Genomic DNA, 24,417 nt, shown 5'->3' on the forward strand with positions numbered 1-24,417 from the left:
GGGAGGGGGAGGGGGAGGGGAAGAGAACAATGTAATTTTCAAAGGTCGGATCTCAATCTTCTTTCCAAACCCGAGGACGTGGTGGGCTTTCTCTGTACGTTAGGGAGCACCTGGCCCCTTTGGTGAGAACTACACTCTGGCCTGCAATGGCATTTCCACCCCAGGCCTCCTGCGCTCACCTGGGGACGGGCCTCTTGCCAGCTCTCCTTTCACCACCCAGGGTTCCTTCCCAAGGTCCAGCAAAGAGACCAAGTCTGGCTCAGACACACAATATCCTGCACATGGGAAAAGACAGGGGTTTCAGTCATACCCTTGGCATTCTTAAATGGACAACCAATTCCCTGGCTTTGAAGGAAGAGCGCTTTATTACAGGAAGGACCAGGAAGAAAAGTGAAGAGTATTTTAAGGATATTGAAGTTGATGCTTCAAGTATGACAAAGATACTAACTTTTACTTAGTATTCTTAAGAGTGATACTAACGTCACACTCTTAAGAATTGCGAGTAAAAATTCAACCCAGTGCTTTGGAAGACAACCCTGCCACCCCACCCCACCCCCAAACACACACACAATTCAAAACTGAGGAATGAAAATGGGGGCTCCTGAAGTTTCAGATTTCGGAGAGGAACATCCTTACCTACTGCCCCCAGATTGTGGTCCTCCCACACAACATTCTTACAGAAACTCTTCCGAGTTGGGTCTGGCTGCTGGGAGACGTCTACGGCCATGTTCGTGATGGTCACCAAGTCCTGAAATGGTACAAACACGTTTCTCATCAAACCGTGCTCGTGAACCCACGATGGCTCTGTGGGGTGGGCTGCATCCACATGCTGTGATGTACCAAGAATTTTCACTAGGTTCTGAGTGATGCCGGTCACATGACGACTGAGCTAGCTATGTCGTATATGTTTAGGGGGAAAGAAAAGAAAAACAGGGGAAACTGTTTGTGCCATGGAGAATCTACAATTTCTTGGAGGAGAATGAAGGTACAGAGAGTATGGATTTTCTGAAGTTCGCTGGAGGCTTCCTGACGTTCAACACATGTTGTTCAATTAAGTCTGCAGAGGGTTTTTCTCTCATATGAAATCTCTGATGAAAAGGAAGGGTTGAGATCCTATTCAAAGTCTTCTCACATCCATTACAAGTCGAACATTTCTGATTTAAACAGACTTGTTTACGACTTGCTGTGACCCAGTGTTCCCCCTGGTGTGTATCAAGACTGCAGGTACTCTCTCTTCTGGGGGGACACTCTGTCGGTATGCAGCCCTGGATTCCAACGGAAACTTCTCCCACACTTACTGCAGACAAGATCGCTTTCCTAAGGAAGGGTTTCTTTGTGAAGGACACAAGGAAGCTCCTGGGAGTCATCAGCGCTGCCTCTGTAAGTGCCTTACTAAGAATCTTGCCAAGTCTACCTCATGCAACTTATCTGTAAGCGTGTCTCCCCCTCCAGTTACACCCTGACTCACCAGATGCCTCTCCAACACAGCACTGTAACCCCAGTCTTCCCCTAGAACGGAGCACTCCAGACTGTAGGTTGTGGGCCTCTCCATTAGCACCGCCTGGGATGATTTTTCTTCATAGAAGCTCTTCTTTGAAGATAACTCCTTGGTCTTTGGCAGAGCCCGTGAGTCTAAAAGATATTTTTAAGAAGGTAAATATCTCTTCGATTACATACCAGTCTGAAGAAATTTTCCAAAACGTAATCAGATGGGAAAAAATCCTCAAAAAAAGTATACTGTTTCGAAAGCTGTTTTATATGACCAACTGGCCTTCCATTCCCAAATTTGTGTAGCTTTAACCCTAAAGGACACAATGTGAGTTTTCACACCTAAAGGTTGACCAAGTAGTGCATGTTATGGTTTTAGCAGGAGACTGGAGAAAGAGATCGAAGTGCAGGAGGTGAGAGAGCTCACAGAGATTTAAATCTAAGATAAAATGTGGCCAAAATGGACAAAGCGGGGCAGAGCCTATTGAAGGAAACGCTATATGATCCTTATCTCAGCGCTATTATGGAAGTCTCACTTTGACTCTTTCTCCATTTTATTTAGCAAAAATTTCTTCTCTTTTTTTTTAAAAAACTAACGTCTTTTTTTTTTTTTTTTTTGATTACAATGCTAACTAACCAATGTTCAGATTCTGGCCTTAAAAGTACAAGTCTTCAAAATCAACTACAGTCTCAGCAACAGAAGAAGGGTCAACAGAAGGGAAACAAACAGTTCTGTCTCAGAAAACTAGCTCAGAGAATGTGATTTAGTACCATGATAAATGGAAAACTTTTCCCCGAAACGCCATTCCAGTTCTCCTGGGCCATACGATGACCCATGTGAGTCGTCAGAGTTTGTAAACTGTCCTGTTGCTACAAACTTTTCCGCCGAAGTACGGTTTGAACAAAGAGGTCTTACAAGATTCTCAATTCTTTAGAAATGGTAGTCATTTCCTATTACAGGAACCTCCAAAAGAAATCTGTAATTCTGATTCCTTGTCTTACTTGGTTAACTTGCTATTCCAGAAATAGTGTTGTGGTTGAAATCTCTGTACTCCCAAGTGGTATAAATATGATGATATCTGCATCACAATATGTGCAAGAACATACCATCAAATCAGAATCAGTGTCCTTTCCTTCTGAGAGCCAGTCGCCCACCTGTGTGCAGCCTGTTTGCAGGGGGGAAGTCCGCCTGGACCCCAGACGGATCACGGCCCAACACAAATCCTCTCCTGAACTACCAATGTCTTTCTTCTCGTTCTCACCTGTCTGCTCAAGGCTCTACTCTTGTACCTTGTTTCCCTGGCTTGAAACCGGGAATAACTTTTTTCTTCCTCTTAGGTACCTATTTACACTAGTCATATGCAGGACAGTACTTTCTACGGCACTTATGTGTACAGAATGTCGTATCGCCCCTACAGGACGGTTAATTTTCTAACAGCTTACGCTCACCTTCCCAGCCAGCACCTGGTGGGCTCACTCAAAGCTGACGTGCAGTAACAATCAGTTAAAAGAAGTCTGTAAATGAAAGTCATTTCATCAAAGAGAAGTAAGGTAGTAAAACCTACATCAGAATCAGCCGAAGATCTTTAAAGCAAGTGACGACTGTGTAAGTGTGAAAAGCAAAAGGGCAAGACGGGTGCTGGGAAAACATGAGATCCAGAGGACAGGACAAGAGTTACAAGAATTGTAACACGACTTCCCTGGTGGTCCAGGGGTTAGGACCCTGCCTTCCACTGCAGGGGGGGAGCGTGTTTGATCCCTGGTTGGGGAACTAAGATCCCAGAGGCTGCGTGGCGTGGCCACAAAAACAAACAAACAAAAAAGTTACACTTGGTGGGGGGGAAGCAGAGGTGGAGAGAAGAGATGGGGAGAAGGAGAATTTGCAAAGCCCAGGCCTAGATTTTCCCTCCAGGCCAGAGGCTCAAGGCTGCTGATGATCCCAGGTGTCTGAAGGCGCGGAGCTGCGACTGCCATGGCCTCACCCCACCTGGGTCTCCCACGCTCACCTGGACACCCGCCTCTTGTCAACGTTCTCTTCGCTGCCCAGGGCTCCTTCCTCTGTTCCAGTGAGGAGATCATTTTGGGCTTAGAAACACAAAGTCCTAAATATGTAAGAAGAAACGGGACGTGGTCATGCTGTGGGTCTGTCCTTGGCTTGAAGGAAGAGGATGGTGCAGGGTGTGGTGATGAGGAGGGAGGGGGGGCCTTTACCCAGCGAGACCAGGCTCCTGTAGTTTTCCAGCATCACACTCCTGTACAGACTCCTCTGAGCAGAGTCCAGCCACTCCCACTCCTCTGGGGAGAACTCTACAGCCACATCCCCAAATGTCACCAAGCTCTGAAACGACAAAAGCGCATTCTTGCTGGACCAGTGCTCAGGCCCTGCCCCCCAAATGCACACGTCGAAGCCCCAACCCCCCGTACCCAGAAGGTGACTGTATTTGGAGACGGGGCCTTCAAAGAGGTGACTAAAAGTTAAATGAAGTCACACGGTTGGGCCCTGATCCAATCTGACTGGTATTCTTGTTAAGAGGAGGAAGAAATCAGGGATGGGTGAGCGCAGAGGGAGGACCATGTGACAACAGAGCGAGAGGGTGACTGTCTACAAGTCAACGAGAGGCCTCAGGGGAAACCAACTCCGCTCACCCCTTGGTCTTAAACTTCTGTCCTCCAGAACGGTATACTGTTTGTTGTTTTAGCTGCCCAGTCTGTGGTGTTCTCCTTATGGCAGTCCTTGCAAGTTAATATCGGGGCCTAAGGGTTACCCCCTCTTCATTTTAGGTAGGAGATTATACATGTAAGGGAAAATACCCAGTGATGTGGAAATCTAGTTAATTACTGGACAGCGGGCCTCATTACACTGTAAACTTCAGAGAGAAGAGAAAAATAGAGAGCCTCTACCCTCGGAGAACTGGCAATTTTGTGCTGGTGACAGGAGGTACACACGAGAGAAATACGTGACATCAATTAGAAACAATAAATAACAGAGGCTAAATTGTTCCACGCACAACAGGTACCAGAGCGTTTTTTACCATGAGGACAGTCAAGTGCCCTGGATCAGCACAAGAATGGGAAAACAGGAGACACTCCTTTGGGAAAGATCCCCAGTGTTCTCATCACTTCCTGCAAGTAATGATAAATCCTTCTTTCTCCCGGGGGGGGGAAAAAAAAAGGAATGGGGAAATAAACCTGGAGGTGAACATCACATGACTAAACCCCAAACTGTGTTCTAAGGATTTCTATTTGCTTTTAGTGTTCACCACATGTTGAATGTTCATTTAAAACAAACAAACTAACCGAATTCTTTTTTTCTGAAATAAAGATGAGTGTATAATTAGAATGAAAAATACGATAAAGCTTTTCATTAATAAGATGCCTTTGAGAATCAAGGTGTATTGTACACCACAGGGAATACAACCAACATTTTATAATAGTTATAAGTGGAGTATAACCTTTAAAAATTGTGAATCACTATGTTGTCAACAACACCACAATTACAAAAAAAGAATCAAGGTGCCATCTCAGAGAAGCGGGCAAGTATCAAGGAGGCATTGCAAGCCCATGTATGACTGGGTCTGCTACTCATGCACTGCTGGTGGAATTTTAGGTAGCATAATTTTATGATTTCAGTGTACAATGCTGATACATCCTAGTGTATTTTGAACATTTATTCAATTCAAACTCTGACCCCCAGAATCTGAGGCTAACAGAAGGTATATTTAAATATCTGGCAGCCTTGGGATTTTCTAAGCATAGACTCAAATCAGGAAGCAAAAAAGTCCAACTACCCCGAAGGCTGAATTCAGGACTCTGTCCACTCACCGGCTCTGAAACCTCGGCTAGTTACTTAATCCCTCTACGTCTCAGTTGCCCATGTTTAAAAGGGAAACATCAATAAAACCAACCTCACAGACCGTGACATGGGTTAAAAAGGATAGCACAAGCACGGCGCTCAGAATGTGAGGTGCCTTGTAAACAACAAATGAACGTTCGCTCTGCCGACTTTGACCCACGGCTCAACCTTTCCATTTAAATTCTACCAGCAACGAAAGCCCCTTGGAGATTTGTTATCTGTTGAATAATATATAATACTATCACACGTTCTTTAACTTGCACCAACTTTGAAGATTTTTAACTGAACTGTGTAAAGGGTTCTGTGAGTGGTATCTTGCTTTGTGTGGAGATGGCGAAGTCCCGATGCAGGGCTCTCCTAAGCGGGAGACGCCAAGGCCCCATAAAACACGGAAAACACCTGGTGACACTTGCGGGAAATAGCCGGGAACTGCTTAGTCAGCCTTGAGCAAAGACGTGCTCAAATGCAGGCCAGCTCACAGCAGCAAGTCCTCAATTGAGTGCACCCAGCCTCACAGGCAGAGGAACGGATTTGCTGGCTGAGTGGCTGGCAGGAGCGCTTACCTCGCTAGGCAGGCTTGGCTCTCATTCCCCGGGTTGTTCACCCTGGTCTGTTACTGACCTGCATTTTGCACCTGCGGTTCCTTAAATGCCTTCAAGTTTTGAAAACTGCGCGAGACTCAGCAGTGGAAATATTTAGGTATATGAAAACCCAAACATTTCGAAACATATGCTAAGTGACATAAGCCAGAGAGAAGGACAAAAACTGCATGATCGATCTCACCTATATGTGGAATCTAAAATAGTCCCAACTCTTAGAAATAGAGAGTAGAATGGTGGCTTCCAGGGGCCCGTGGAGGGGGAAATGGGGATGATCAAAGAGTACAAAGTTTCAGTAATGCAGGATGAGTAAGTTCTGGAGTTCTAATGTACAGCACAGTGCCTATAGCTAAAAATACTGCACTGTATTCTTTTCTTTTTTGGCCACACCCCACGGCTTGTGGGATCTTAGTTCCCCAACCAGGGATTGAACCCGGGCCCTCAGCAGTGAAAGCACGGAGTCCTAACCACTGGACCGGCAGGGAATTCCCTACACTGCATTCTTAAAGTCGGCCAAGAAGGTAGGTCTTATGCTAAGTGCTTTCACTGCCAAAAAAGTAAGAATACTAAAGAGGGAAGGGAGGAAACTTTGGGAACTGATAGATAAGTCTACGGCCTTGATGGGGGTGCTGGTTTCATGAGTATATGTTTATCCTCAAACTCAGCTAGTTGTACATATTAAAAATGTGCTGCTTTCTATGTGTCAATCTTGCCTCAACAAAGTGGTTTAAAAACAAACAAAACATTTCAATGCAGATTTTTTTTTTTGGCAAACATTTTCAATTGCGTTCAAAGACACAGGTGCTGAGACAGAGGCTACTTTTCTGCTTCTTTTCTGACCCAATTCTAAAAGATGGGATTTTGGGACTTCCCTGGTGGTCCAGTGGGTAAGACTCCGTGCTCCCAATGCAGGGGCCCAGGTTCAATTCCACATGCATGCCACAACTAAGAGTTCGCATGCCCCAACACAGATCCCACGTGCAGCAACTGAGACCTGGCACAGCATGAATGAATGAATGAATGAATGATGGGTTTTTGCAGGTTCCAATCTTACAATTCTAACTGCCTGCTCCTTGGCTGGGAAGTCTTGTACTTAATTTTTTCAGATATTCAAATAGCTTTCTGATATTCCTTACTAAATGAAACAAAATATATACATTATATGTAGTATATAAATTGTATACAAATTACAGTATCTTTTAAAATATCTTCACAGGATCTTTACAGTAACTTTGTAAGTCTGTTGGAGCCAGAGAAAATGCTGCCTATTTTTCTAGCATTTGTTACTACTTTGTTATTGGTAAAACTGGAATTTGGGGGCCCTTAAAGAGAAGAATACAAGTTCAAATATTTTCTTATACTTGGCAACTGGGTTTTTTTGGTTTTGATTTTTCTTCTTAATAAGAAACATCCCTTTCCCCATCTCTCCAATCTCATATTCCAGAGGGACCCCAAAGTAACAGTATGTGCATATCCTTTTAAGACATTTTCCCAGTTTATACAGATTGCTCCTTATATACAGAATCAATGACTTTTGTTAGCTCTTTGTCTGAATGTTTGTGTCCCCCTAAACTTCCTATGTTGACATCCTAATGCCCTGTGTGATGGTATTTGGAGGTGGGGGCCTCTGGGAGGCCCACCCTCATGAATGGGATTAGTGTCCTTACAGATGAGGCCCCAGAGACCTCCCCAGCCCCTTCCACCATGTGAGGACACAGTGAGAATGTGCAGGTCCTGGTCTTATTCCTGTTGCCATCATACAGACGTGCAGACTTTCAAGTGGGTTTCACAGGGTCATACTACACCACGGAGGAAACATACAGGTACAGAATCTGTACTGATAATATGAAATTGATCTGGTGCTTTAACTCTCAAACATAATAAAGACGAGATAAACTTTAAAAACAAATAAAAACCAAAAAGCAACCTTATCCTTACAGAAAAATACTTTGTGTTAACATTTTACAGGAAAAAAATGAGTAAAAAGTATTTTACAGGAGGGACTTCTCTGGTGGTCCAGAGGTTAGGACTCCATGCTCCCAATGCAGGGGGCCTGGGTTCGATCCCTGGTCAGGGAATTAGATCCCACGTGCCACAACTAAAGATCACACACACCGCAACTAAGCCCTGGTGCAGCCAAACAAATGAATAAAAATTAAAACAAACTAGTTAAAAAAAAAAAAGTATTTTACAGGAAAAAAAATGCATCAAAGTGTTTTTTTTTGGTTCAATTCAATTAATTTTTAAAATACACAAATGAAAATTCTGTAATAATTTTTTTGAGGGGGGTAAAGTTTACTTTTTTTAAAGTAAAAAAGTAAAATCTAGAATTCTAGCTTTTGAGACCCTACTGCTGTTCCATCCACATATAATTTTTAAAGTATTTTACTTTCATGTAACTTTGGTAAACTTTAATCCACAAGGAATGAAAAACTTCTGGGAATATACTCATAGAAAGTAATCAGAGATAATGCACATTTTCAGGTATAAAAAGTATCATTGTAATGCTATATTAAATAGTGAAACATTGGCTCCAGGAGAACTTTAAGACTACATTCACACATTCATCCACCACCTATTTTCCATATCAGGCGCTGGGGCAAAAGAATCCAAAATCCCTGCCTGTGTCAAATGTACTTTGTGGTACAAGAGAATCAGACAAGAGAAACCAGATAAACTAAGTATACAGTATATTGAAAAGTGCTAAGAGTCTTAAAAAGTAAAGCAAGGAAGAGGGACATGAGGAATTTGGGTGGGAGGCTCTGAAATTTTAGACACAGCGATCAGGAAAACGAGAAGGCAACTTTTGAGAAAGTAAAGTGAGTGATGGGGGAGTGTGGTAGCACACGTCAGAGTTCAGGGGGCCGGGTCACTCGGGGCCCTGTCAGTCACATTAAGGAGCTGGCCTTCATTTGGGAAAGCCATTGGGGCGTTTGAGCAGAGAGTGGCAGAACAGACTCCTCTGGCTGCTGCATTGGGAAGCGACCATGGGGAGCATGAGTAGAAGGGGCCAACGGCAAGATAATGAGGACCGAGGCGGTGGTGGCAGTGGTGATAACTGTCAGATTCTGGGTACAACATGAAAACAGTGTTGACAGGATTTGCAAATGGACCAAACGTGGGAGGTGAGGGCAAGAGAGGAGACAAGAATGACAGCAGAGCTTCTGGCCTGAGTAACTCAGAGCATGAAACTGCCACAGAGACAGAGGCAATTGTCGGGGGGAACCCCAGGAACCTGGGTCTGGACGTGTTAGGTTTGTGTTACCTATTCGACATTCACGTGGAGGAGTCCAGTTGGACACAGAGGCCTGGAGCTCAGAGGAGAGCTTTGGGCTGGAAAGGCAGATTGGGAGAAGTCAGTCCTTGGCTGGTCTGTGCAGACAAGAATGGGCTGACCTCCCCAAGGAAAGTGCTGCAGACAGACAAGAGGAGAGAGCCAAGTACAGAGCCCAGAGGCACAGGGACAGCTGTAGGTCAGGAGGGTGAGGAGGAACCAGCAGTGAAAGCTGAGAAGTCAGGAAGGCAGGAGGGCCAGGGCGAGCTCTTTCAGAGGGTGGCAGTTACCCGTTTTTGTAAGTAAAATTTTATTGGAACGCAACCCCACCCAATCACTTACATATTTTCTGTGGCTGCTTTAGCTCTACAAGGCAGGGGGAAGTAGCTGCAGCAGAGACCTCACAGCCTGCAAAGCCTAAAATATTTACTACCTGGCCCTTTACAGTGAAAGCCTGCCAACCCCTGAACTATTTCAAACGCCAACGGTCGTCAAGTGCCAAAGATAATCAAGAAAGACGAAGAACTGAGCACTGCCTTTGGTAATGTGGATGGAGATCACTGGTAATCTATGCAGTCTGGGCAACTGGAACCCAGCTCATACGTTTATGAGCTGGCGATCACATATTTAGGAGACACAGCTGACAGAAACAAAGAATTTATTAGCATTCTAAGAAGGAACGCAATCAAGTGAGGAAAAGACAGCCTTCCATATTGCACCAGGGCTGCCCTTTCCTCTTCTGTCTGCCAAACCTCTCCTCTCCCTTCAAAACATGGGGCTCAGAAATCACCTCCTTACTCTTCCCCGACAGGCAGCTAGGAGCCAAGAGTTCCTCCCGCCCACTCTCACAGTACCTGGTCCTAAAACTCACACTCAGAACCTTGTATGCTTCCATGACTTTCCACCCACAGGCTGTGAGCTCCTTGGGAGCAGGGACTGGGGCTTAGCCATCTGTCTCTCCAGGGGCTGGCACAAAGAGAATACCAAACACACCAGGTACAACACAAGGGGCTGTCCTGTTTGCGCTAAGGAGTACCTTTCTGCTCCGTCAGAGTCCCTCTGAGAAAAGCTGCACAGGGAGGGACTGAATCGTTTCTTCAATGAAGAACGAACTCTGAGTGGGATGAAGAGGAAGCAGGGAGGGAGGCCCTGGGCTGTCCCTGTAGCCCGTCACTCACCAGAATGTGAGGAAATGGGAACCAACTCCCCTGACAGGTCTCTTAGATTGAAAACTTTTGAAAGAAAATAAACATTATTAAGTCCTGAAAAGCAAGTTTGCATTTCAGAGAGGAGAGAGGAGATGCCAACTCACCTGGGAGGTGGCTTGCCGTTCAATTCCTGTCCCTGCCGCCTCCTGCTTGTGTCTCCTCACCTGGACAAAGGCCGTGTCCCTGGAAGGCAGAGCTGGGGGAAGAGAGAGAAGTAGCTACAGGCCAGATCTACACCATGCTCCCTTCCTGCTGACTCTTAAACGACAGCTGTAAATCTGAAACGGATTCAACAAGTGGAGCGTCAAATGCTCGAGCATGAGTAGGATGGGACCAGTTTTGAAGGGTCACCTGGGATGTGGTCGCTACTCTACTAGGGGCTGTCACGGGTAGGGGGGGGGGTGTCTTCTCTCTAGGAGCCCTGAAACAGGGAGGTGGCCGGTTAGAGTGATCCTGTACCGCGGACTGATGCTCTCGGGTTGAATTTCCAGGCCTTTGGATGCCCCCATCCAACAGCCCCGGAGTCCAGGGACGCCATTCACCAGCACTTGGGCCCCGAGAAGCCTCCTGTCCCAGACCCCGCCCTCCCCTCACCCTGAGGGGATGAATTCGTCCCCGTCCACCCGCCGGGCCACCTGTCACACTCACCTCTGTTCTCAGGCCCCGTGGTCGCCGCTCCCCGCTGGCCCCTGGATGTGAGGCCACTCCTTGCGCGCGGCCTTCCCCGGGCAGGGCAAGGGAAAGCAACCGGGGTCCCCGCGCTCCGGCCGCGGCCCGCTCCGGGCTTTGTGCGGGGGACGCCTCGCTGCGGTGGGGATCCCAGGCCGCGGGCCCGCGCTCTCGCCGTCCCCCGCATGTCACCACCGTGCGCGCACACGCCCCCGGGGTCGCGAAAACACACCCAGCCCGCCCGGGCACGCCGGGCACCCAGCCGGCCCCGCCCGGCCGGCCGCCGAGCCCACCACCCTGTCTGGCCAGCTGGAACCCAGGTGGCGGGCCGCCGCCGGAAGTAGGCTCGTCCGTCAGCCGCGGCGCCCTCTGGGAAACGGAGTCCCGGCCGGCATCCCGGCGGCGCCAAAAGGAGAGAGGGCGGGGAGGAGAGGGCCCGTCTGGGCCTACACAGCGTCCGTCGACTCGGCCCCAAGTCAGCGGCTCCTGGCCCTTCCGGACCGCGGCTGCCCAGGTGGTTGTCCACATAGTAACCGAGTCTGGCCGGAAGTACAGGCCGCGCCGCTAAACAGGACAGCGCCCCAAGGGCTTCTGGGAGTCGCTCCCGGCTTGGAGCGCGCAGGAGCAGTTGCAAGCCGGGGCGGGGCTTATGGCGAGGGGCGGGGCCGCGGGGGACGTTGATGATGTCTCTGGGCGGGGCAGGTGGTGTGGTCCTTGGACTCCGTTTCTCCCGGTTGTCAGCCAACAGAACTGGGGGATGTGCGGTGGGGGAAGGGCAGGGTCCAGAATGTGATTGTGATGGGGTGTGTGTGAGCACAGCGTGTCTTCGTGTGTCCGGTCTGTATCCCACCTTTCACCTCAGGTGGGTCCCCTCTGCTGATACAGTGGCCTCCCCCATCTCCCACACCCATCCTCCAAATGCCAGGCTTCAGGGACCAGCAGGAATGAAAAGTCTTCCCCCAAACTTTCCCCTGGGCTGGCTCCTTTTTGTCATTAGCCTCTCATCTCCTGGGAGAGAGCTGCGCAGCCCCGCAAATGCCACCAACCCCTTGTCAATGAAAATAATAAATATATAATAAAAATAGAAAAGAGTTTTATTTGCGCCAAACTGAGGACTATAGTCCAGAAGACAGCCTCCCAGATTTTTCTGAGAAATTTCTCCAGAGAAGCATGTTTTTCAGCACAGTGTTATATACTGTCAGAGCAAAGAACATTAAATAAGTCAGAGGTACATTTCTTCAAGGTTTCAAAACCAAACTAAACAAAAACAGACCAGCGCGTATACAGCGAGTATACAGAGAGTCAGTATGGCCTTGGCACCTGGGAAGGGAGTCTTATTGAGGGAGGACCAGCATTGGCATCCCAGGAAGGGAGGCATTTAACCTTTCTTTTTAACACATTCTTTACTTCTGGTCAGTGTGCCCTTTTCTTCAATAATTAAAGCAGATGTACAATTTTGACAGGCCACAAACAGGCTATTTTAGTTAGCATAAAATTCAAATTAACTCAGGTAAAATGCAGAATGACTTCCCCATACCTTTTAAAATCCCCTTCATAACGTTCATCATTATCTGAGTTAGCTGATGCTTTTATTCATTTACATGTTTAGGGCTGGTCTTATCAGAGTCGTTCAAAGCTTTTTTTTTTTTTAATTTATTTTATTGAAGTATACTTGATTTACAATGTTGTGTTAGATTCCAGATTTTAGAAGGAAGGCTTTCAGCTTTTCATCATTGAGTATTATCTTGCCTGTGGGTTTGTCATAAACAGCTTTTATTATGTTGAGATATGTTCCCTCTATACCCACTTTCATAACTTTTTATCATGACTGGATGTTGAAATTTATCAAATACCTTTTCTGCATCTATTGAGATGATCACGTGGTTTTTTTCTTTTCTTTTGTTGATGTGGTGTATCACATTGATTGATTTGTGTATGTTGAACCATCCTTGTGACCCTGGGATGAATCCAACTTGGTTGTGGTGTACAACCTTTTTTATGTGTTGTTGGATTCAGTTTGCTAATATTTTGTTGAGAATTTTCCCATCTACATTCATCAAAGATATTGGACTGTAATTTTCTTTTTTTGGTGGTGTCTTTGTCTGGTTTTGGTATCCAGGTGATGCTGGCTTCATAGAATGTCTTTGGGAGTGTTCCCTCCTCTTCAATCTTTTGGAAGAGTTTGAGAAGGATTAGTATATAAATTCTTCTTTGTATGTTTGGTAGAATTCACCTGTGAAGCCATCTGGTCCTGGACTTTTGTTTGTAGGAAGTCTTATTTTTTTAAATTACAGATTCTATTTTATTTCTAGTGATTGGTCTGTTCAAATTATCTATTTCTTTTTGATTCAGTTTTGGTGCACTGTATGTTTCTAAAAACTTGTCCATTTCTTCTAGGTTGTCCAATTTGTTGGCATATAATTGTTCATAGTATTCTCTTTTTTTTTAAATTGCATTTCTGTGGTATCAGTTGCTATTTCTCCTCTTTCATTTTATTTTATTTGGGTCCTCTCTCTTTTCTTCTTGGTGAGCCTGGCCGAAGGTTTGTCAATTTTTTTTACCCTTTCAAAGAACCAGCTCTTTGTTTTATTGATTTTTTTCTATTGCTTTAAAAAATCTCCATTTTATTTATTTCCTCTCTGATCTTTATTATTTCATTCCTTCTGCTGACTTTAGATTTTGTTTATTCTTCTTTTTCTAATTCTTTCAGGTGGTAGGTTAATTTGTTTGAGATTTTTCCTATTTCTTGAAGAAGGCCTGTATCACTATGAACTTCCCTCTAAGAACTGCTTTTGCTGCTTCCCATAGATTTTGTATGATTGTTTTCATTGTCATTTGTCTCAAGGTATTTTTTAATTTCCTCTTTGATTTCCTCCTTGATCCATTGGTTTTTTAGTAGCATGTTGTTTATTCTCCATGTAATTGTTGTTTTTCTCATTTTTTTTTCCTGTGGTTGATTTCTAGTTTCATGCTCTTGTGGTCAGAAAAGATGCTTGAAATAATTTCTATACTCTTAAATTTGTTGAGGCTTGTTTTATGCCCTAGTATGTAATCAATCTTAGAGAATTTTCCATGTGCACTTGAAAAGAATATGTATTCTGGGTTTTTTTTGGATGTAATGTCCTGAAAATATCAATTAAGTCTAACTGTTCTATTGTATCATTTAGGATCTCTGTTGCCTTATTGATTTTCTGTCTGGAAGATCTGTCCATTGATGTGAGTGGGGTGTTGTAGTCCCATTGATTTCCCCCTTTATGTCTGTTAGTATTTATTTCATGCATTTGGGTGCTCCTATATTGGTGCATATATGTTGACGAGTGTAATATCCTCTTCTTTTATCGTTATATAGTGTCCTTCTTTATCTTTCCTGTTTATAGCCTCTGTTTTGTTTGATATGAGTATTGTGACCCCTGCTTTCTTGTCATTTCCATTTGCATGAAATATCTTTTTCCATCCCCTCACTTTCAATCTATGTGTGTCCTTTGCCCCGAAGTGGGTCTCTTGTAGGCAGTATATTGTAGGCTTTTTTGTTTTTTTTTTAAATCCAACCTGCCACTCTATGTCTTTTTATTGGAGCATTTAGTCCATTGTCATTTAAGGTAATTGTTGATAGATATGTACTTATTGCCATTTTAAGCCTTGTTTTCCCATTGATTTTGTATTTCTTCTTGTTCCTTTCTTTTTGTTTTTCCTTTTGTGGTTTGATTATTTTCTTTTGTATTATGCTTGTGTTCTCTTCTTTTTGGTTTTCGTGAATCTATTGTATGTTTTTTGATCTGTGGTTACCCTGTTTTTCAAGTATGTTAACCTCTTCCTATATCTACTTGCTTGGACTGGTAGTCATATAAGCTGAAACACATTCTGAAAAAAAATAAACCCACTACACTTTCTTATTCTCCTCCCCCACACTGTATGATTTTGACGTCCTCTTTTACATCTGCATGTTTATCCTTCTGCCATTCATTGTGGTTATCAGCACTTTCACAGAAAATTTTGCAGAAATTTTTTTTGATTTTTGAAAAATCTGTGCACTGGCTTATTTAAGTGATTTACTTTCCACTTGTGATTTTCTCTTTCCTATAGAGTCTTGCTGCTTTTCTATTTAGAGAAGGCCTTTCAGTATTTCCTTTGGCCTAGGTTTTACTATTGCTGTATTCTTTTACTTTTTGCTTATCTGAGAATTTCTTTATCTCTTCTCCTATTCTATTCTTCTTCTAAATAATCTTGCTGGGTAGAGTATCCTAGGTTGCAGATTTTTCCCTTTCAGGACTTTGAATGTATCTTGCCACTCCCTTCTAACCTGCAATGTTTCTGTAGAGAAATTACCTGATAGCCTTATGGGGGTTCCCTTGTAATTAACTTTGTTTTTCTTTTGCTGCCTTTAGAATCCCCTCTTTAACTTTTGCCATTTTAATTATGATATGTCTTGGTGTAGGTCTGTTTGGGTTCATCTTGTTTGGGACCCTCTGTGCTTCCTGTACCTGGATATCTGTTTCCTTCTTTAGGTTTGGGAAATTTTCAGCCATAATTTCTTCAAATACATTTTCAATCCCCTTTTCTCTTTCTTCTCCTTCTGGTATCCCTATTTTGCATATATTGGCATGCTTTATATTATCCCATAGGTCTCTTATATTGCTTTCTTCTTTTTTTTCCTTCATTTGGCTTTCTGTCTGCTGTTCTGATTGGGAGATTTCCATTATTCTATCTTCCAGATCACTTATTCATTTTTTTCCATATTCAATCTGCTATTTATTGTCTTTAGCTCAGATTTCAGCTCACCAAATGAATTTTTAAATTTTTCTTGGTCCCTTTTATAGCTTCTAGTTTCTTTTTACAGTAATCTGCATTTCTATCAATAGCTCTTCTTAATTCCTTCAGTATTTTCATTATCTCCTTTTTTAAATTCAGTGTCTATTAGACTGAGGAGGTCTGTTTCATTGTTTGTTCTTTCAGGGGAATTCTCTTGATCTTTTAATCTGGAGTGATGCCTCTGCTTCTTCATTTTACTTATATTTCTCTTACCCTATGGGTTTAGGAGGAACAGTTATCTACTGTGGTCTTAGAGGGCTTTTTTGTTTGTTTGTTTGTTTTTATGTTGGCTAAACATGCTGCATGTCTTGTGGGATCTCAGTTCTCTGACCAGGGACTGAACGTGGGCCATGGCAATGAAAGCACCAAATCCTAACCACTAGACCACCAGGGAACTCCCAAGGGCTATTTTTATATGGAATGTCCTTGTGTAGCCTGCGTGGTTTTAGTACTTTTGGTGCGAGGGCTGCTTTTAGTATGGATGCCTGCTGCGCCTTTCCTCAGTGTGTGCTGGCCATTATCTGCTTGATAGGGGGTGTGACTGGTGTTGCGGTGACCAGAGCCTGCCCTGGATAGGGAGTGGGGCCTCCTCTTTGCTCTGTGGTTTTCACTGCCCTGTTGGGGTAAGGACATGCTCCCTAGTTGTTGGAGGCCCCCAGACCCATTTCTAAGCTGTGGTGTGAGGGGGGTGGGATGGGAGAGGAGTCAGTGAGTATTCCTCAATTGGAGCTGCCCATCAGGCAGCATGCTGTGGTGTCACTTGTCACCTGTCATGTGCGCTCACAAAGTACATTGTTGTTGGCACTGCCCTCGGCCCTGCCTCCACTGTGGGAAGGCAAGAAATCAGCCCAGATGTCCCTCAGGTGCTGTGTTCACAAAACTACAAGCACAGATTTGTAGGCACTGATCCACTAAAGTCAGGTATCGGGACTGCAGCGGAAGCAGCCCAGACTCCAGGCTGGCCACACAGCTGCTAATGCCAGACTATCCCAACTGTGGGAACACCTGCAGTCCACTTGGCTGTCCTGCAGGCACTGAGTTTACAAAGGTGGTGGCAGTAATGTAAATCCAAGGTGTGGACAGCCGCTGAGGATCAGCTCTGATTTCAGTCCCGCCTCCACTCTGTGGCCAATCGCTGGTGCTTATGCGCTCCCACACTCCCAGAGGTCCGAGAAAGGGGCTGGTATGGTGGGCCCTCCCCTTTCCAACATCGAATGAAACTGGTCCAGACCTCCAGAACCACCCTGCATGGGAAACACTAAATGGACATTCTGGGAGACTTGTTACTTGGCAAGAGCTAACAGAGACAACCATGAAAGTCAGGACTTTGAGTTGGGGGAAAACATCTGGAAATGGGAGGTGTTTCCTCATACTGAAAAAAAGACTGGGGTCCACTCTAAAAATCACCCTCCACAGGTCTGTCAGGGGAGAGGTGCTTCCTTCTAAAACAACTTCCCCTGCCCTGGAGTTCTCTGCTCATTTTTCTCTAATTTTGGAAGCACTGTTTCAGTCCTAGGGATCCACATTTATTCTTTTATAAATTTATTTATTTATTTACTTATGGCTGCGTGGGGTCTCCATTGCTGCGTGCGGGCTTTCTCTACTTGCGGCGAGCAGGGGCTACTCTTCGTTGTGGTGCGTGGGCTTCTCATTGGGGTGGCTTCTCTTGTTGCAGAGCACGGGCTCTAGGTGCACAGGCTTCAGTAGTTGTGGCTCACGGGCTCTAGAGTGCAGGCTCAGTAGCTGTGGTGCATGGGCTTAGTTGCTCTGCGGCATGTGGGGTCTTCCTGGACCAGGGCTCGAACCCATGTCCCCTACATTGGCAGGCGGATTCTTAAACACTGCACCACCAGAAAGTCCCCACATTTATTCTTAAGACCCTGCTCCCTGTTACCATGCCAACTGCACCAAAGGAACTGAACCTTTTATTTATTTAAATGTGTGGACCAAATGTCTACTCAGTCATAAAATGATCAAAAGGCCGACCAGAGACCCACAGATATATCTTCAGGTCTACTTTCATGGGTCACAACTAGAATTTTGAACGAGGGAGGTGGTGGAGGTGAGCCTGGTAGATGCGAGGTCCAGTCCTGACCCTGTGACATCCTTCCTGTGTGATCTCGGGCACCCCACGGAGCCTCCCAGAGCCTTGGTTTCCTCATCGGCAACATGGGGATGGTAGAGTATCTACCCGCTACTGCTGAGAGCCCGAGCACGAGGTATAAAAGGCTCAGCGGGGTGCCTGCCTATAGGAGGCCCTGGCAGCCCTCAGCCCTCATTCTTGGGCTGGTCCACCACGGTTTCTGCAGGACCACCACCGTCAACAGGCTCCTCCTCCCAGTCAGAGCTCAGGTGTTGAGTCAGGTGTGGCAACTGGGCAAAGGTGTCCCCCACCTTCTTGTCAGCGTGTGTCCTCTGGTGTCGAATGAGGGCGGAGGAGAAGCCGAAGGCCTTGCCGCAGCTGCTGCACTCGTACGGCTTCTCCCCGGTGTGCACGATGTGGTGCTGGATCAGGTAGGAGCGGTTACTGAAGGCCTTGCCGCACTCGGGGCACGCGTAGGGCCGCTCGCCGGTGTGTGTGCGCTGGTGCAGCGTCAGCGACGAGCCCTGGCTGAAGGCACGGCCGCAGTCCCTGCACCGGTAGGGCTTCTCTCCGGTGTGGACCTTCTGGTGCTCAATTAGGGAGGACACGTGGCTGAAGGTGGCACCGCACTCCAGGCACTTGTAGGGCCGCACCCCCGTGTGCACGAGGTGGTGCTGCACCAGGTGCGAGCGGTTGCTGAAGGCGCGGCCGCAGTCCCGGCAGGCGTAGGGCCGCTCTCCAGTGTGCACGCGCCGGTGCTGGCTCAGGTGCGACACCTGCGTGAAGGCCTTGCCGCACTGTGCGCACGTGTACGGCTTCTCGCCTGTGTGGATGCGCCGGTGCTCGGCCAGCGAGGCGCTCTGGCTGAAGGGCGCACCGCACTCGGGGCACGTGTAGGGCTTCTCGCCCGTGTGCACGCGACGGTGCTGCGCCAGGTGCGTGATCTGCGTGAAGGCCTTGGCACACTGGCCACAGGCGTAGGGCCGCTCGGCAGTGTGCGTGCGCTGATGGCGGATGAGCGCCGAGGAGAAGCGGAAGGCCTTGTTGCACTGTGCACACACAAATGGCTTCTCGCCCGTGTGGATGCGCTGGTGCTCCAGCAGGGAGGAGCGGTTACGAAAGGCCTTGGCACACTGACCACACGCGAAGGGCCGCTCGCCTGTGTGCACACGCCGGTGCTGCGCCAGGTGCGTGGGGCGCATGAAAGCCTTGCCACAGTCCACACAGCTGTGTGGCCGCTGGCCCGTGTGTGTGCGCCGGTGCGCTGCCAGGTAGGAGCCCTGGCTAAAGGCCTTGCCGCACTCACCGCATGTGTAGGGCCGCTCGCCCGTGTGCGTCCGCCGGTGCAGCATCAGGTGCACGCTCTGGCTAAAGGCCTTGCTGCAGTCGGGGCAGGAGAACGGTTTCTCCCCCGTGTGGGTTCTTTGGTGCAGGGTGAAGGCCGAGCAGTAGCTGAAGGCCTTTCCGCAGTCCTGACACTTCCACGGCTTTCTAGTGCCACCACCTCGTTCCTCCTCCTCCTCTGCACTGGCGTCTGTGTTCTTCTGGTTTGGGTTCTTTCTTGGTGCACCGCGCCTCTGGGGCTTGCAGTCAGCCTGGGTAGTTGTGGGGCTCGATCTGGTCCTGGGGGTTCTGGTGCATTCATCATGCTCTGGGACACCGTCCTCAGTGGGGTCTTCCTCGTGGACCTCCTGCTTCAAACAACGTTCCTGGTTCTCCCGGCCACCCCTGAAATGACCTTCGTGTTTCGGGGTTTCTTCCAACTCAGAGTCTTGCTGGACAGCAACCGTCAAGAGTCCTTCCATCCCGGCTTTGTGAGCTGCTGCCTCGATTTCACATCTTCGTTACTGGATGAGAAAGAAAGAGAGGGAAGGAGGGAAAGAGGGAGGGAGGGAAGGGAGGGAAGGAAGAGGAGGAAAGAAGGAAAGAAGGAAAAAAAGAATGACAACAAAAAACCAAACAGGTTTGTCACCTGTCCCGGGCTGGAAAAGGATCAGTGCAGGGTCTGTCTACTGACAGTCTGGGTCACATCATGCTTTGTTGCGGGACCATCCTGTGCCTTGTAGGATGTTGAGCAGCGTCCCTGACCTCTACTCACTGGATGCCCCCAGGTGTGACAACCAAAAATGTTTCTAAACCCTGCTGTTATGGGTTCAATTGCGTCCATGCAAAAGATGTACTGAAGTCCTAATCCCTGGTGCCTGTGACTATGTGCACGTGTGGAGAGCAGTCAGTGACCTGCTTTGGGTTCAGCCCCCTGGGGTGGGTGGGCCAAGTGGGGGCCATCCTAGGGATGATGAGTTTCTCCTGGTATCACACCAGGAGGGGCAGCACACCCCTCCCTGAAAGACCCTGCTCACGTGGGTCCAGAGGCCCTGTGTCTGTCTCCCACCAGTAGCAACCAGCTTCCAGCTTGCTCCCTGCTGTGTGCAAAGTCACACTCACAGGCTGAGCCTGAGCCTCCCTCAACAGGCTCTGAGCTCCCCTCATCCCCCTGGTGCTCCCCACCCCAACCCCAGCAAAGACAAGCTACAGGTGGCAACGAGCAGGTGTGTGTGGCACACAGAACACGCACAGCAGGTACAGGAAGCCAGTGAAAGTTTTCACGGGCGGGCGGGCCACATGTCCGGACCAGGAGGAGACATTTCATCTTAACTAGCACACAGAGCGTGACAGCCGTCAACACAGAGATCCTGATTTCCACTCTGAAATCAAAACCGCTCCACCCTAGCCCAAGGCCCAGCAGCATCAGCACTGCCCGGGACAAGTGCAGAGCTCAGGCCTCTCTCCAGGCCTGGTAACTTGGAATCTGCCTTCTGATAAGAGCCCCGGGTGGTTTGTGGGCACAGGAACATCTAAGAGGCACTGGTCCCAGCCACTCTGAAGCCAACTCGGGTGTATTATTATAGTGGCCAAAATAACCAGCACCTGTTGAACACACACCTATGTGCCCATCACCCTTTAAGCTCTTTTATTCCTCAGTGAGGCTCCCAGAAGTGGCAATACCAGGACCCACACCTGGGCTGCCTAGCTCCAGAGCTTTTCCTCTTCCTCCCTCTCCCAATTAAAAATCACTAATGGCAGGACTTCCCTGGTGGTCCAGTGGTTAAGACACCAAGATCCCAATGCAGGAGGCCCGGATTCAATCCCTGGTTGGGGAACTAAGATCCCACATGCCACAACTAAAGATCCCGCATGTCGCAACTAAGACCCTGAGCAGCCAAATAAATAAATACTTTTTAAAAAATCACTAATGGCTCCTTAAATGCCACACTCCTCTCCATGGCCTGCACAGCATCTCCCTGACCTCAGCCTCTACAACACCCTCACCTGCTCTGGGCTTGCCCTGCTCCAGCCAGAGGCCTCTTCCCTGTTCCACAAACACTCCAGGCATGCTCCTGCCACAGGGCCTTTGCACTGGCCGTTCCACCTACCTGGAATGCTTGTCCCCCAGTGCAGGGCTCAATGAGCCAAGACTTGGAGGAAGTTATGGAGCGAGCATTCTGGGCCGTGAGCCCAGCAGGTGCAAAGGTCCTTAGGCAGGACCATTATGGGGGTGATGGAGGAACAGTTAAGGGGCTGGGCAGGGTTGGGGGGCGCTGGAGAAGAGTGACCTAGGCGGAGAGCAGGGGAGATTAGATATGGCAGGGTGAGGGCCAGACCATGCAGGGTCTTTGTGCAGAGGTGAGAACTTTGCTGGTGGGAGCCAAATGGGGCCAGTCCCAGTTCTGGTGCCACCCCCACAGGCAGCCCTCAGGCTTGAGTGGGGCCTGACTGGGTCCCCAGAGCAGGCAGTGGTACCCACCTCGTGGGTTTGGGAGCATCGGGTCCTGTCCATGTCACTCAGGCTGTGGCTCCTGCCGTGGCCACCCATGCCTCAGTGGGTCCAGTCAGCATCTGTGAGAAAAAGAAACAGGGACCCCTGAAGGAAGATGCTGGGGCAGGCGCAGGTGGGTGGGTGAAGCAAGAACGCAGGGTGTTTCCTCTGTGTGCACGTGAGGAAGGTAAGTGGATTCAGGGTGGGGTACACCTGGGCCAGTCAGGTGCACAAGCAAGCAACCAAAAGGGAGACAGAAACATGCTCAGAGGCAGACACATGTCACATCACACACAGACACACACATGGAGTTGCATGCAACCACACGGGGCGGGGGGGACTGTTATACCATCCCCTGCCTTGGCCCTCAGATGCCCTTACACAGTCACCCATATGCTGTGGCATAGTCCTTCCCATACACAAGGAGGCAGGCAGTCTCGCACACCCACTCAACTCCAAGCACGTCTGCGGTCACGCCTGCCCATGCACACATGGGTACACACACAACAAAGTCACACATGCCGCCCTGCTCAACGGGCAGGCCTGGCCTGGGTCACCACCCACAGTGGCACCCCTAGTCACACACAGATTCATGCGGTGGGCAGAGCTCCGCACATGTCCAGAGCCGCAGGTTTGCAGGGTCTCCCCCACGCGCTAACAGACACACACACACACACACACGCAGCACCCCCACCCTCGCAGTGTCTCTCATCAATATCCTGTGCACAGCCCTCCACTCAGGCACACCCTGACCATCCAGCTCCATGCTGGCAGGCACACCCACCCAGCCACCCTACGCAGTTGCACAGCCAGGAAGTGTGGAATTATACACCTCACACCCACCTAGGAGAACAAGTTCCACACATGCCCAAAGTCACAGATAGGCAGAGGTCCCCAAATGCTCAAATTCACAGGCACAGGCCGCTAGGGTCAGGCACGTGCAAACATGTGGTGACACTTGGGGACGGACTCGCATGAAGTCTCATGCACAGATGGGACAGGCGGGCCTACACGCACAGTGACACACATAGCTACACGCTCGCACCGGCACAAAGTTCTGGAGTGGCACGCAGGGCAGGCCTCACACGCACAGAAACACGCCGCTGGAGTCGGGATCATACCGTCACACACAGACACACAGGGGACAAGCGTACACACAATCGCGCATGCGCACCGCGGCGCCCTCGCCTCTGGGACCATCTCTGAAGGCCTTGGGCGGCTCCCGCCGAGGCTGGCGGGTTTGGGTCAGTTTCTCCACGGTCTCTGGCCTATCCGGCCCACGCGGAGCCCCGGTGACCCTTCGTCCGGCGGTGGCGCGGACGTGCAGGCCACACAGGTCAAGGTATCAGCCACCACAAACAAGCCCAAGCGCCAGGCTGGCCCGGACTGCGCGTGCGCACTGGGAGAGTTGCGGCTCGCTCGGGTCCGTCAAGAACTACAACTCCCAGAAGGTGCCGCGCCGCGCCTGCACATTGACTCGGGCCCGCAGCGCCGGTGTACGGAAACTACAACTCCCAGAAGGACGTGCGACTGCACACAGTGGGATGACGAATCTCAGAGGCTCCGGGAGCCCGAGGAGGGCAGGGCGGCTGGGGGCGGGGCTTGGGCGTGTCTACCCGAGCTCCGCTCACCACGACCTGGGCGCCCTGGTGGGCGGGGCCAGTAATATGGGGGCGGGACTCTTCTTCCTCAAGGAGGGGGCGGAGTCCACAGGTGAGGGTAAAAAAGACCCTTAGGATCAGAGAGGCTAAGTGAGTCACCCCAGGCCACACAGCACAGAAAGGGCTTGAGCTGGAGTTTGCAACCCACAGTTCACCCTTAAGCCATGGAAATCATTTGTCTCAGAGATATGATGTAATTCTAGACCAGAGGGAAAAAGGTGACAAATCCATTGACGTGGGCAAACGATTATAGTACAGAACTCGACATAAGAGTCACTATTGGCCTGCTGGGTTTTTTTTTTGTTTTTTTTTTCGGTACGCGGGCCTCTCACTGCTGTGGCCTCTCCCGTTGCAGAGCACAGGCTCCGGACGTGCAGGCTCAGCGGCCATGGCACACGGGCCCAGCCGCTCCGCGGCATGCGGGATCCTCCCAGAGCGGGGCACGAACCCGTGTCCCCTGCATCGGCAGGCGGACTCTCAACCACTGCGCCACCAGGGAAGCCCTGGCCTGCTGTTTTTGTAAAGTGCTTCTCCATAGAGTTAGGCTTCCTAAATTATTCCCTTCATAGGATTAGCCTTCATAAATCCTTCCTTCGGCCATTAGAGAAATGGGCACAAGCTCATTTTTAGACAGTTGGGAAAGCAGAGAAACGTGTGAATATACAATGGGAAGACGTATGTATGTCACCAGAATCAACATGCTACAGATTGTGAGATACTATATTATTTTACATACTCCCAAGGCTGCCCGTTAAACCATGACACCTGCTTTTTATTGTTTTTAATTGAGGTATAGTTGATGTACAATATTATATGAGTTTCAGGTGTACAGCATAATGATTCAAATTTTTAAAGGTTATACACCATTTATAGTTATTATAAAATACTGGTTATATTCCCTATGTTGTACAGTATGTCTTTGTAGCTTATTTATTTTATACATAGTAATTTGTATC

The 24,417-nt window shown here is 48.4% G+C and overlaps 2 protein-coding genes across 2 annotated transcripts in view; both read right to left on the reverse strand.

Moving 5' to 3' along the window:
• Window positions 1-11,405, reverse strand: part of ZFP28 (ZFP28 zinc finger protein) — a 20,292-nt gene extending 8,887 nt beyond the window's left edge. Inside the window, exons 1-7 of the mRNA XM_029202469.1 lie at window positions 11,071-11,405; window positions 10,527-10,618; window positions 3,700-3,826; window positions 3,495-3,590; window positions 1,469-1,632; window positions 637-748; window positions 180-275 (exon numbers count right to left, since the gene is read on the reverse strand). Coding sequence (XP_029058302.1) covers window positions 180-275; window positions 637-748; window positions 1,469-1,632; window positions 3,495-3,590; window positions 3,700-3,826; window positions 10,527-10,618; window positions 11,071-11,278 — 895 coding nt within the window. The 5' untranslated portion in view covers window positions 11,279-11,405. The remainder of the gene's footprint in view (window positions 1-179; window positions 276-636; window positions 749-1,468; window positions 1,633-3,494; window positions 3,591-3,699; window positions 3,827-10,526; window positions 10,619-11,070) is intronic.
• A 6,315-nt stretch (window positions 11,406-17,720) lies between these two features.
• Window positions 17,721-22,264, reverse strand: ZNF835 (zinc finger protein 835). Its single transcript, XM_029202732.1, is given in 3 exon segments — window positions 17,721-18,295; window positions 18,298-19,830; window positions 21,789-22,264. Coding segments are annotated over 2 exon segments (1,545 nt in total). The 5' UTR covers window positions 19,789-19,830; window positions 21,789-22,264; the 3' UTR covers window positions 17,721-18,241.
• Between the last annotated feature and the right edge of the window lie 2,153 nt (window positions 22,265-24,417).

This window comes from Monodon monoceros, unplaced genomic scaffold, assembly GCF_005190385.1.
Source record: "Monodon monoceros isolate NGI ecotype Baffin Bay Population unplaced genomic scaffold, NGI_Narwhal_1 Super_Scaffold_10, whole genome shotgun sequence".
NCBI lineage: Eukaryota > Metazoa > Chordata > Mammalia > Artiodactyla > Monodontidae > Monodon > Monodon monoceros.